The 13,430-nt window shown below is 33.7% G+C and overlaps 1 protein-coding gene across 1 annotated transcript in view; it reads left to right on the forward strand.

The window, feature by feature from the left end:
- Positions 1–13,430, forward strand: part of LOC108756145 (sn1-specific diacylglycerol lipase alpha) — a 38,949-nt gene that overhangs the window by 17,677 nt on the left and 7,842 nt on the right. The window contains exons 2-12 of the mRNA XM_018499746.1: positions 1,340–1,551; positions 3,399–3,500; positions 3,891–4,077; positions 4,651–4,735; positions 5,530–5,858; positions 6,534–6,735; positions 7,151–7,339; positions 9,098–9,388; positions 9,485–9,714; positions 10,096–10,119; positions 11,370–11,502. Of these exons, the coding sequence (XP_018355248.1) occupies positions 1,340–1,551; positions 3,399–3,500; positions 3,891–4,077; positions 4,651–4,735; positions 5,530–5,858; positions 6,534–6,735; positions 7,151–7,339; positions 9,098–9,388; positions 9,485–9,714; positions 10,096–10,119; positions 11,370–11,502 (1,984 nt within the window). The remainder of the gene's footprint in view (positions 1–1,339; positions 1,552–3,398; positions 3,501–3,890; positions 4,078–4,650; positions 4,736–5,529; positions 5,859–6,533; positions 6,736–7,150; positions 7,340–9,097; positions 9,389–9,484; positions 9,715–10,095; positions 10,120–11,369; positions 11,503–13,430) is intronic.

Consider the following 13,430-nt stretch of genomic DNA (forward strand, 5'->3'; position numbering starts at 1 on the left):
ATATATATATATATATATATATATGCAGGGTATTAGTTAAGTATGTTGCCATACTCAACAGAGCGATTCTTAGGTTTATTTCAAGTAAAAAAGTCAAATATATTTAAAAAGGCAAATGTATTTTTTTATATTTCGAGGAAAAAACATTACACAGGGTTTAAACAGAATCGTATCTGTTACAGAGTTTCGAGGTCGATGTTATTATAATCTTGATAATTATTTTATTGTAGTATCACAAATTTGAATTCTAACTTGTAATTTTGATTGTAAGTAACTTAATTATTTAGATTTTTTGAAATTGAATTCTAAATTATTATTATTAATCCAGAGACATTAACTGTTATTAAATTTTTTATAACAGGTCAGTAGTTTTATCATTATTTAAAACAGACATATTTAACATACAGTTATGAATAATCTGTATGATTCTCGGTATGAATGGATTAAAATAAAATTCACCGTATCAATATCTGCATGAAATATACGGGTCAGTATTTTTTTCTAGAATAGAATTAATTTCCATGAAATTAATTTTCTTTATTTTTCCCTGGTAGCTTTTCGACAACCAAAAAACATCGTGTCGAAGATCATTTGTCTAGTGTTCGTTAAATGAAGCTTCCGGTTGATCAAACCGTTTGAAAGCTCCTCGATGCAGTTCCATGCGGTTGCATTCATTGCACGGTCCATCGAAAGTCCCGAATAGTTTTATCTAGCGTGTACTGTAAAGGTGATTTATACGCTATGTATAACGAAAAGTCGCGGTTTGCAAAGTTCGAATGTACTAACTTTCGTAATTTTTGTGATAAGTTGTAACTCTTGTGATAAGTTGTTCCGTTTTTGTCTACTCATTATCTAACTATGGTCGTCTCGATGATGTAAATTGAAAGCATACTCTGATTATTAATGTCAACGATGAACTTGATATTCTATCGTTGTTACACAATAGATTACATTACATAATAGAAGGCTTCATGTAATGATTAGAAGTCTTTACACAAAGAGACATTCGATCTCTTTATAGACCGAAGAATATGATATTTTTATTAGATAATTATTATATAATTTTATTTTTTAATTTATATTTTCAAACTTTGTATAACAATGAGGTTGTATTTTGTTACAAAATTATTAATATCTTGTATTACATAAACTGGGTACATGCCTGTGTACGTGTGTGTGTGTGTATTTAAAAGTTGCAGTTTAAACCGTCAACATAATTCCTGCAGGGAATCCTGCGACGTTTTCACTGCGCTTTTATTTATCGCCGCGAGAACTAGGTTTAGATGTGTTTACTTCGTAAATGTCACCACCTTAAAGGGCCTTCTTCATGTGTACGCAGGTTGACAGTGCTGGGTATTCTACTGGGAATTCTCGAATGGGATCGTAGCGATACCTGCGTTCTTCTTTTGTGGCAGTACGTGATCGGATATGAGGGTCTTTTCGTGGTTTGCATGATGGTAGAATTCTACATCTGCTTCTTGGCAACGAGAGGCAGCATCCTGGATACAACGGCGAGAGCCCCGATGCAGTACGTCCTTTACTTCCGACTATGTGAGTATCTTTATCTTGTACTTATTGTTAATTCATGTTACTACATCTTAATCGAAGTGCCAAGTGGCATAATAGGAAGGAATAACATTCATAGTGCCGTATTTTAATATATTTTAACGTAAGAATATATAATTTTTTATGATTTTATTTCATATCCTTTATCTCAATTTTTTTATGTTTTTCATTTTTTGTAAAATATAAGTAAGAATTTATCACTGATATAAATAATATATGTACTTGCGATCAGTATGTATTATCAATATGCTGATGTTGCCTGTCGGCAATTATTATTAAATTTTTATGGACTAATATTGAGAGATTGTCAACATGAAATATAATATATCGATGAATGGTTTTGTATCATAATATTTGTTGTGCTGTACGTTGTATAACATCTATCGTACTTTGTATCGTGTGTAAATATATAACGCATTTCAATTTTTCGTTACTAACACTTTTACTTTGATTCTTATTTTATATCAGAGTATTTTTCGCTTTTTTTGCAATTTCCACGTTAGCCAGATGAGAGTTGTTTGGACTTATGTACGTTAAAATATGCAGCGCCCTCGCGTTTTTACTTAAGCGCCTTTCCGCTCTCTATATGATTTATTTTTCATCGCAGCATTGTTAAATTGCACAGAATCCGTGCGAAATGAATTTGCGATTTTCATTATAATTTAACGTCGGCATATAAATGACGCGGAATATCAAGTTGTCTAAAAAGCGAAATTAATCGGTCGATTATTTTCCCATATTTTTTAATCATCTCTTTTTACTTATAATTCGTCCACAATATATAGCAGTTATTTGAACTGTTTCAATCGAAAGGAATATTCTAATATATCGTATTATTTATTAATGACAGTGTTTTTGACGAATTTAAACTTTACAAGTTTATTACAAATTGTCAAAGTTGGAAAGTAAAGCGTCACTAGTATCGTTATTTTTTTCGATCATAATGGTAATTAATTAAACATCGTTTAATGAACATTTAAATTTTTACTCGAGGAATATATAAATACATAGAAAAAATATCACGATCGTCACAAATATAATGTCGGAAATAATAATAATTTTCACCCATCAATATATTTGGTTGTAATAACTGTAAAATGAACATGTCTTAACATGCCATAACCGTAAAAATATGCCATCTTACTGTTATCACAATTGCATTATAGTTCTTATAACCAAAAAAATATACACATATTGATAGGCGACTTTTAATCGTAACTATTTTTTTCATAATATAGATAATAAAATACAACTGTTTTTCCTATCTCATTAAAATTTGATGTAACAACGATAGTGTGTTATATACGTATAGATATTTTAAATCCATTTATCAATCCTATGCGATGATTTGAAAGAAATACCTCAGTCGCGGTTATTGTCGCAACTGGGTCAAATGTGTTTGTTTCGCCGCAGAAACACCCTCTCAGTCGTTCGTTTCCGCCTCGGAAGACAGGCGCCGATACGCGTTATTATAAATTCCGCGACATCGAAGAAAGCTTTTGTTAGTTGCATGTTGTTGATTGCTTCAATCTTTCTATCCGACGCGATGTCGGTGTGACAGGCGTACTTCCTCATTATTGTAAAAAAAAAGCTTTTGCGTAAGCTCAAACAACGTGTGAAAGATGATACATAATAGAGAGATAATAGAGGGAGATAATATTTCAAAATTTCTCGAGACAGTTCCTCCCAGCCTTTTATCACTTTTGTTTAAAACATTTTTCTTTATACGTCGCTTAATTAAGAACGCTACTTCGCTTGGATCGCTGCATTGAGATGGAAGAGAAAGTGAGGTGGAATTACGACGTGAGATTTTACGAAGGGTTTGTTTCTAGTCTTGGTACTGGTGGAGACTGGGTGGCTGTGCACAGGTATTACTTGGCTAGCGCGTTATTACCAAACCTGTCCAGTGGACCAAGCTAAGGACGTTATGTTAGGTAAGTTCTGCATTTGAGAGCTACGTACGTTTCTTCGTAATATAGAGGGAATTTATAAATATTTATAAATTAACCGTTTATAAACAGAGCTATACATCAATGTATATATTTATAATATTATCATAAAACAATAGAACAATAAAACTGTATCTCCATAAATATTACCCCGTTAAATATCAAAGGATCAGCAATGATAATCCAATCCTTGAGTTAAAAATAACATTTTGTTATTTTGCTTCATGCCTGTATTTCTTTCAGCGGTCGTTAGAAAATAAAATCTTCACCTTTTTTCCTATTACGCAAAAATATTGTTTGATTACTTTACGAAATATATTTTTTGTCTATAAATCAAATGCACCGGAAAATGCGAAAACGAGCTGAATTTAACAGGTTTAGTGATATCGAACTGGTGCCTGCTGGCGTTGATGATGGTGACCATTTGGTGCACGTACGATGCAGCTGGCAGGTCCTGGGTGAAGATGAAGAAATATCAGCGCAGCATGAGGGAGGCGGAATCGAGAGCAGCAAGATTGCATTACAAACGCAGCGGCAGCAGAAGTCGAAATTGGCGGCAACGGTATGGTGTCTTACATACGAAAATGTTTTGCGATTTCTTTTTTATGTTTTGCGCGTTGCATTTTGCCCAGCATTAATATAAGATAGTCATTCCTTCCTTTCTCAATTTTGCGAGAATTTCTTTCGTGACATTCTCTTTACATTTCATATCAACGTAATTGCAAATGATATAAAACGTTGAAATATATCAAGACGGACAAGAAGAGAGAGACAAGAAACGCATCGATTTTTCATCTCTATTTTATTTTTGTACTCTTTATTGTTTCGATGATAAAACGCAAACGTAAAGGTTAATCTTGAATCTAGTTTTATTACAAATAAAGCTCACGAAAGCGAACATAATCCGAAGGAGTGAGATTCTTTTGCGGAAATAGCTCTTAAAATGTGCTCCCATTTCTAAATGTGTTCAAGCAATGCTCTGGTTTTTTCACTGTAATGACCGCATTGTTGATCCATTTTTATATCCCGCTGCCATGAGATTTTGTCCCATGCGGTTTTTCACAGTCGCTTGAATTTATGCGTACTTTAGAGTATCTGGATGCTCGAAATACGCGATTTATATCTCGTGTTGTAGAAAAGTCATACGTGCTTACCAGGACAGCTGGGACAATAGGTGCAGAGTATTGTTTTGCTGTATGGGTAACTCCGATCGCAATCGAGTGAGTAGTATGAACAATTAATAGAGAAGAAGTCAAGAAGAATAAATCTTTGCGTCTAATACAGGAATAGATGACAGAAAGAAATGCATTCTTGTATAAAATCCAGGGAATGGAAGTAACTCGTTAATTGTAACGGAGTTAGAATTACAAGTTACTTTTTTGGTAACTTTACTGGTAAACTACGTTACTTTTTTTCTTTGGTAATCGTAACGGTAGCGAAGTTACATTTTTTTGGTAATGGTAACGAATTTAAAAAAAATTTTCGTCGATTTTAAAAGACTAATGGAAAAGTAACGAAACGTTACTTTCTTAAGTAACGGTAAATATTAACGAGTTACTTTGAAAAATCGATAACCAGTAACTTGTTATTTTTTCTCGGTAACGAGTAATTATAACTTGTTACTTTTAAAAAATAACTTTCCATTTCCTGATAAAATTACGATATTTTTATGGAAAAATGCATTTCTCAAAACTGTTACTATTACTATGTATAAAAAAATTTTTTTCAATAAATCTGTTGCAGTTATCAGTAATATAAAAATATATGTAAATTAACTTAATATATTTTATTAAAACTTTAAGAAAATGTGAAAGATATTTAATTTTTAAATTGAATAGAAAAAATTCGATAGAATTTTTAGTTTTTAACGCGTTTTATGTAAGGAACAGTATAATATTAAATTAAATTTTACTGGAAAAAAATTATTTTAACTTTCAAAGAGAGATTAATTATATGTTGTTCGCCAAACAAGAATTTCATTCTGACAGGAAGAACGATATGTTGCTGTTTGCAGAACTCGTTCGCCGACATCGCCCGGTTGTTGAGCGACTTCTTTCGCGACTTGGACGTGGTGCCATCGGACGTGGTAGCTGGCCTGGTGCTGCTCAGAAAATTCCAAAAGATCGAGCGCGAGTTGATAGTTAAGCAGCGCAAAAACGATACGTACGAGTTCCTGTCGGGAGTGCCGGTCACTCCGCGTACAAAGTTCCTGTCCTTAACGGAGGACGGCGATCTGGGCCATTTTCAGTTGGCTATCCACTATATGCACTTTGCCCTCGCCGCCTATGGTTGGCCCATGTTTCTCGTTGATTCCTCCACTCAATTCTGCCAGTTATGCACCAGGTAATTTTTAGGCTTGAAACTTATCATATTATTATGTAATATGCATTCTCTGATAGCTGCAATAACCGTATAAAATATTATCAACCAGCAAGAGATTTTTAACTTTAAATGATTACTTATAAAACGTGAATTTTCTTATAGATTTGCATCGCAAATAAAATATTCTATTTTTTGCGTATCATTAGCTTTATTTTTCATATCTCGTAACGATCGGTATAAAACTTATCTTGTACAAGTATATTGCAAATTTTGAATTTATTTATTACGACGTAAGCAATGTAAGCATATAAGAAAACTTCTCGAACGTCAGAAAACGTAACGTATGGGAAACTATCGTAATAAAGAGCGAAGAAAGTATGAGAAAAAAACGTATAAAAGAATATTAAAGTAAACATATTGAAATATGAATAACTGCAGACTGTAATAACAAACTTTGTAGGATAAAACAAAACAAGTATAAACGAAAGAAAGTGTATAATCAGTTGGAAAAAGTTATTAATTTAAAAAGTACTGCATGCTTCTCATTATATTTTTTTGTTGCGTTAATTTCGCGCATGTACAGTACGAGTATAGTACATTAATTTTTTTCTTTGTAATGTTCCATTCGCAATCACGTGAGCGTACTGGTCACGACGTCTCCGCTTTATCTTGTTTACCTTCTCCTTTACGCGGTAGATTGCAATGTTGCTGCTGCTTTCCGTGCGGCACTCGTCACGAGGATATGGCGACAGTCATCGAGGACAATTGCTGCCGGTGCAATTACGCTGCCCTGAGTAGAATGCTCATTTTGGGGGAGATTGAAGTCGTCTATGCAACCTTCCATGTTGACGTTGGCGAGACGCCGTTCTTCGTTGCGCTCGATTATACGAAGAGAAAGGTTCGTCGTTGCCGACGCGATTTCTCGAGTATTCTTGCTATTCGTTAATCGTTGCGGAGCTACGAGCCTCTTAAACAAAGAGTCAAAGTTTATTTTTCATCGATATCCAGTTATTAATTTTAAATTAACGGTAAAGCGTACTTGGTACAATCAAGACAGAATCAACTCGAAGATGTTAATTACCGAAGATAATAGATAATAATAATTTCATTATTTCTCTCAATAGCAGAACAGTCAAGTAAGAAATTTTTCGACTTTTTACATCGATCTATCAGCTATTCAGTTGATCTATTATATTATTTTTTACTGTTTTACTCTTTTTATTTTCTTTTAGAATTTAACTTTCGCGTCTTCTTTTTTTCTATTCTGCAGTTTCTGTATTTCAATCGTTCGTGTCTTTTACATACATATATAGATTGTGATCAGTATACGAGGGACCTTAAGCATGAAGGACGTGCTGACGGACCTGAACGCCGAAGGCGAGGTATTGCCTTTGTCGCCACCGAGGGAGGATTGGTTCGGACACAAGGGGATGGTACAGGCCGCTGAATATATACGCAAGAAGCTGCAAGAGGAGGACATTATCGCGTGTGCTCGCGCAAAGGTAGGTATATTATGTTCAAATGAGTCGCTCGTTATCAAAATAGCTGATAACCCTGAAGTAGTTATCGTGTTACTTCATTATTTGCTTAATCGATAACAGAACAAAATGTAAGCGCTTATTTTAGAAGATATACAACAAGTGTATATATATATACATAATTTTAATTTACGTTAAGACTACCTAAAATTATTGCATTTGCTTCAATCTTAGCTTCTTCTCTTTCCACGCAATAAAAAATAAATCACTCTCTTTTATCGATTTCTCCTGAATATACACATTGCGAAAAAAATTTACCATCCAGGTTATCCACACGCTTTTTCCTTGCACCGGAATGTGCCAATTACCTTTTCAACAGAGATTTTACTCAACGTATCGTTGAGTATATTTTATTTCGGGTCAGTTAAATTTTTCGATTTATATAGTACATTACGTAAACGTACTATATAAATAGATGATCCATCCAGTCGCACATGTACGCTAAATTTGATTCATCGCCATAGAAAATTTGTCGAGATTAGACAAAAACGAAAATAAACATTTATTTTATTAAAATAATCTAAAACTGCATGATCTATAATTAAGTTTTTGTTAAGAACTACGTATATTGAAATTAAAATGTTCGTACTTTTATCTGTTGTATTTTTTGTATTTTTTCCTGAAATTCGATTTTGGAGATATATCGGAAATATTCGTATTCAATATTTTTGTAATTAGACTTCTCTGGAGATTCAACCCTCTCAGAAAAGATTTCTGATAACGAAATAAAAATTATTCCTGATTATATAATATTTAATCTCTCTTATCGCAACCTTATGCAGTATAAAAATAAAACGATATTAAGATCAGATCAATAATTCCTATTCTCTTCTTTCGAATTGAATATATAAGATCGACTTATTATTTTCAGTTGACAGAATATATAAATTTAAAAGTTTATATATATATATTCTTACACTTGAGCTATACATATATAAGATCATTTTATTCTAAATTTAAGATTTTTTTCATTTAATAACAAAAATATTCCTTTGTTAACAATAAACATGATTGTCTCCACATCGATCTTATTTTCTAATAGATCGAAGAATAATAATATTAGATCCGGAAATCATTTTTATGGATGTAAAAAGTATTTATATGCCAGAAAATATTAGGTTGTTCGGAAAGTAATTTCGTTTTTTCTTATGAAAATAAAAGACGATTTTCAATCAGACGCGTTTCAAAAGATCATGAACGGTCGAATTCGATAAATTTAATCTCTCAACGATCTCACGAGTTGTTATTCGCCGGTTTGCATCAATTAATACCTTTATTGTGTCTTCATCAGCTTCAACTGGCCTTCCAGAACGTGGTGCATCTTCAACATCAAAATTGCCGGATCGAAATTTTGCAAACCAGTTTTGGCACTGGCGTTCTGTCAATACATCTTCTCCATACACATCGGATAATTTTTTTCTTGCTTGAACAGCATTTTTACCTTTTCGATAGTAAAAAAGTAAAATATGCCGAAAATGCTGCTTTTCACTTTCCATATTTGATTTGGCGCCAACCAAAAACTACTGCGTAGAATCAATCGAACTTTTTTCACAAGCAAGCCTTGCTATATCAGCTGTCAAAATATATAATGATTATGCGGCTTAAGTGTGAAGTTGGCTGTGAAAAAATATAATAAGTCCTCTGTTGGGAAAAAACGAAATTACTTTCAACAACCTAATAGCTAAGGAGATTGTTTGGAATTTTTGTCAAATTTCGCCACAGAATACCTCTAGGGGTACGCATCATTTTGGACTGACCTTGGTGGGACACTCATTAGGCGCTGGCACGGCAGCGATCCTCGCGATTCTACTAAAACAGGATTACCCGGATCTGATGTGCTTCTCGTTCGGGCCACCTGGTGGACTGTTGAGCATGCCTGCTCAGCAATACACGCAGGAATTTATTACCTCTGTGGTGGTGGGCAAGGACGTAGTGCCAAGGATAGGGCTTCGGCAAATGGAAAGTCTAAGGGCGGACCTGATCAACGCTATAAAGAGAAGTGTCGATCCTAAGGTAACAAAAGAAAAACACCCTCAAATGTTGTTGGACCAACATTTATCACGCCTGGATCGATAATTGAGCGATCGGTTTATCCACAAATTATTCTAGTGGAAGACAATAGCGTGCTCCGTGATGTGCTGCGGCTGCGGCTCGACACCCACGTCGGCGGCCAACCTGGAAGCCGGTGGTTGTATCAGCGAATACCAGCGGGACAAGGACCGGGCGCGTGCTCAGACCATCGTACCCAGTGATTCCAGCATCGCCTTAACTCTGCACAGACCTCTATATCCACCAGGACGGATCATACACGTGGTGCGACATCACCCGAACAAGGGCGAGTGAGTATTAGTTAATAGTTCGATCTAAAATAGAATCTCGACTACTTTGTAAAATTACTTGCTTTATCGAAGATTGAATTGCGCCAGCAATAATGACTTCGAGCTCGTTCAAGATTAAAAACATTAAGTACTTCTATTTTACGATAAGTAAGCATGAAAATCGCAATATTATTTATTATTTGAATAGGTGTTTTTTTATTTCTGTATTATCGCGCTTTCGAATATATATTTTTTCTATCGTCGAAAATTATCTCTATTGATGCTAAAAGAATGATTATGCTAAAGCATTTCCTTTCTATGTTCACGCGAGATGAATTCGATCTTGCTCCGTCTAGCCGGAAAAAAACATGAGAAGTTAATCGCGCCTCTATTTCTTTTTAGGCAGAAGTATGAGACGAGTTGGAGGTATGTCTATCAGATAGTTTGTACATTTTCAGGACTACTGCTCTGAGTTGTTGCATTTTGGAGATATGCCCGCATGTGTCTATTGGGTCTATATCCTATATTTATTATGTAGGATGTTACTTCTTCTCGCTATATTTCGATATCAGAATTTCGCTCCGTAATGGTTTCCACTTATAATATCTCGAGAAAAATGTATACCTGTATTTATCGGAATTTTATTCTTCGTATAAATATTCCATACTTTTTATGATGTTACAAAATTACGATCTGTTTTTATAAAATTTTTTTATAAAATTCCAATTTTGTATAGATGTAATAATTGTGCGCAATTGCTTTTACGAGAACATTATTAGTTTGTTTTTAATTAACTTAAAATGAAAGAGACGGACTAGTCTAAAAATTTGTAGTGTAATTTAATTTACAAGTGAAATGATTGTTAAGAAAACAAATTTTTCCTCTTTTTGAGAATTTCAGATACAGTCTTCTCGGGATATACAATGCATGACTAGAATATTTTATTCAGTAATATTATGCCAAGAGAAGTGGGGTTTGGTAATTTGTGATAGCTTTAGTATCTATATCCATAATTTACTAAAACAGTTCAATTCTTATAATCCTTTGTAATTACAGTCCTTACGTGAATTGAGCTGCATGCTACCATATTATAAATGATTCTTTTCTTGTAGGAAATAAATTAGCATGACGTTTTATTTTATTATAATAAAATTTTATTTAAAATAAATAAATATTTGAATTAATAAAATTTACAATAATATATAACCAAAAAAGATTTCAACGAAAAATTCTGAAAATTTTAGACCAAAGATTTCCATTTCAACAAAAACCATAAATTTTGATGATTGTTGCAAGCAATTAAATAGCTGTTATGTATCCCGTACAGTTAATTCCTTCATTTTTATTTTTCATTCTCGAAATTGATATAAATACCGGAAAATAATTTACATATATAGCATGGTAATGAAAAAGGTCTTAAAAACATTAAAACCTTTCCTAAGTGAAAAATTTAACTTTTATAGCGAGGATAAACGTATAGCATATTTAGTTAATTTATGCTGCTAATATATTATAAATAAATAATTTTTTTACTTACAAAGGAGTATGTATAATATTGAAAAATAGTCTACGGTATAGAATAAACAATACACCAAATAGTAAACAATGGCCTTTCAACCAGTGGAGTTTATTGATCCGCGGTTGATTCAAAGTCATTCTTTCACATTGAATTTCAGACAAGTGTTGAGCAAGCGCGAGCCAGTGTATCAGGCATTGTGGGCCGGTCCGTGTGATTTCGACGAGGTGCTAATCAGCCCAGTGATGATACAGGACCACATGCCGGACAACATGTTACGTGCATTGAATAAGGTAAGCAGGGACGCGAGCGTCGTGCGGCAGCAAGTAAAACGGTCGCAGACGCCACTGAGCCGAACCCCATCGGTGAAACCGGGTCATTACGAGCCCTTAGAGGAAACCGCCGACGGACCCGACATCCCCAACGAGGTGGTGGTCCAGCGAGATCGAATAAGCAGGACCACAGATCAGGCTGTTAACAGTGTTGATCGCGCGCACATTTGTCCGGGTGTCGATTGTACGTCGATCGTTGTTGACGTGGAAGTGTACGAGCGCAAAGAGACCCTGCCAGAATCGCGTTGACGCGAAACGGAGATTTGCCCTCCGTGAGTCGCACGTAATGATGAGATATCCCGCAAATCACGATCTTAATTTTAACGACAGATCCTCTTTTCCATTCATTATCGAAATTAGATTCGCGATTCGCGGAATAGTCGCATGTATCGAAGGACCGCCGCTCTTTTAGTGATTTTAAATGTCTTCTTAAATGATTAGGATACTCTATAAGTGACAGACTTGCGTGAAGTGACACGTTAGATTCTAGTAGCTATGGAGAATTTATTTATTATTTGATTGATTGCAAACAGAAAAGAAACATCGAGGCATTTCTATGCGTAATTATTTATTTGATACTTGTCTGTATGAATTAGCGTAGAACATAGCTGTAGATTCTAGTGTAATTTATTATTATTTAGCATAATCACATTGTTTCTTTGCTTCCGTCGTCCAGTGCGATCGCCGCAAGTGTAAATTATGCTTTGGAACACTGCATTTGTACATGTATTGATTACATTAGTACAACTCGACGTAAAGATAAAAGGTGTATAAAAGTTCGATTAAATTTAGCAAGACAGATTTAAAAAGGTGCCCCTTTTAAGTGCGAATTGGATCTGATGAATCCAACTACAAATTTGATAACTTTCATCAAAATGTATTTTTTTTTTGTTTTTTTTCCCCCCTTTGAAAAATTCAGACTCCGAGTAAAATGATAAGTGTCACTAATTAATGAAAAAATTTACATAAAAAATTTATATCGCAAACTTGTTAAAAGGAAATTAGATATTTTTTCCGAATTAGCGGTTTGAAATTTTGTTTGGATTTCGTCGATTCAAAGTTTGTACTGCTAGAATTAATTGGACGCATGGGAATTTTGCAAGGTCGATTTAGTCGATGATAACGAAGTAATTCGTAATTTTTTTTTTAAATAAAATTGACGATTATTAACAAACATACACAATTCGGTATCTACATCAGATATGTTGAATTGTGAAGAAAAATTTAGAAAGATTTGAATAGAAAAAAAAGTACGAGTAAATATACAAAAAATTTCTCTATTTCATTTTTTAATTCTCCCTTTAGTTTCGACGGTATTGACTTTGCCATCGTGACTTACTGATTAAGAGACTTGTAATTAGTAACCGTTTTTGATATCAGGATACCTTAATTATTTCTACAATATCGCTATTTCGTGCAATGTTCGTTCGCTGAATATTCGTGTAGTTATTACTTCTAATATCCGCCTAAGTAGAGTAACACGACTGACGTGCATGCCCTCGTATACTGCATGAATTCGTTGAAAATAGTGGCCAACCAGTGGCATACATAAATCCGCTACCGTTTGCACGCGATATCGTTATATAAAAAGACATTAATTTTACGTACAAATTATTTTAAGACATGGACAGTGATAGTTACAATTCACTTAATTATTGTAGAGAAAGAATCGTTATTATATATTTATTATTTATTTTATAGAATATAAATTGTTATTTTATTTTCTTAATGGTAAAATGCCAAAATAGGCCCATTACATTTCAGTAATATTTGTTATAAACAAATATCATTATAACTCGCAAATACAATTATTATTCAACTCATTAATTAATAAAAAACATTTAATATAATTTAATCATAAGATTATCAGTTATAATTTTATATAATAA

The sequence above is a fragment of the Trachymyrmex septentrionalis genome, unplaced genomic scaffold, assembly GCF_001594115.1.
Source record: "Trachymyrmex septentrionalis isolate Tsep2-gDNA-1 unplaced genomic scaffold, Tsep1.0 scaffold95, whole genome shotgun sequence".
Lineage (NCBI taxonomy): Eukaryota > Metazoa > Arthropoda > Insecta > Hymenoptera > Formicidae > Trachymyrmex > Trachymyrmex septentrionalis.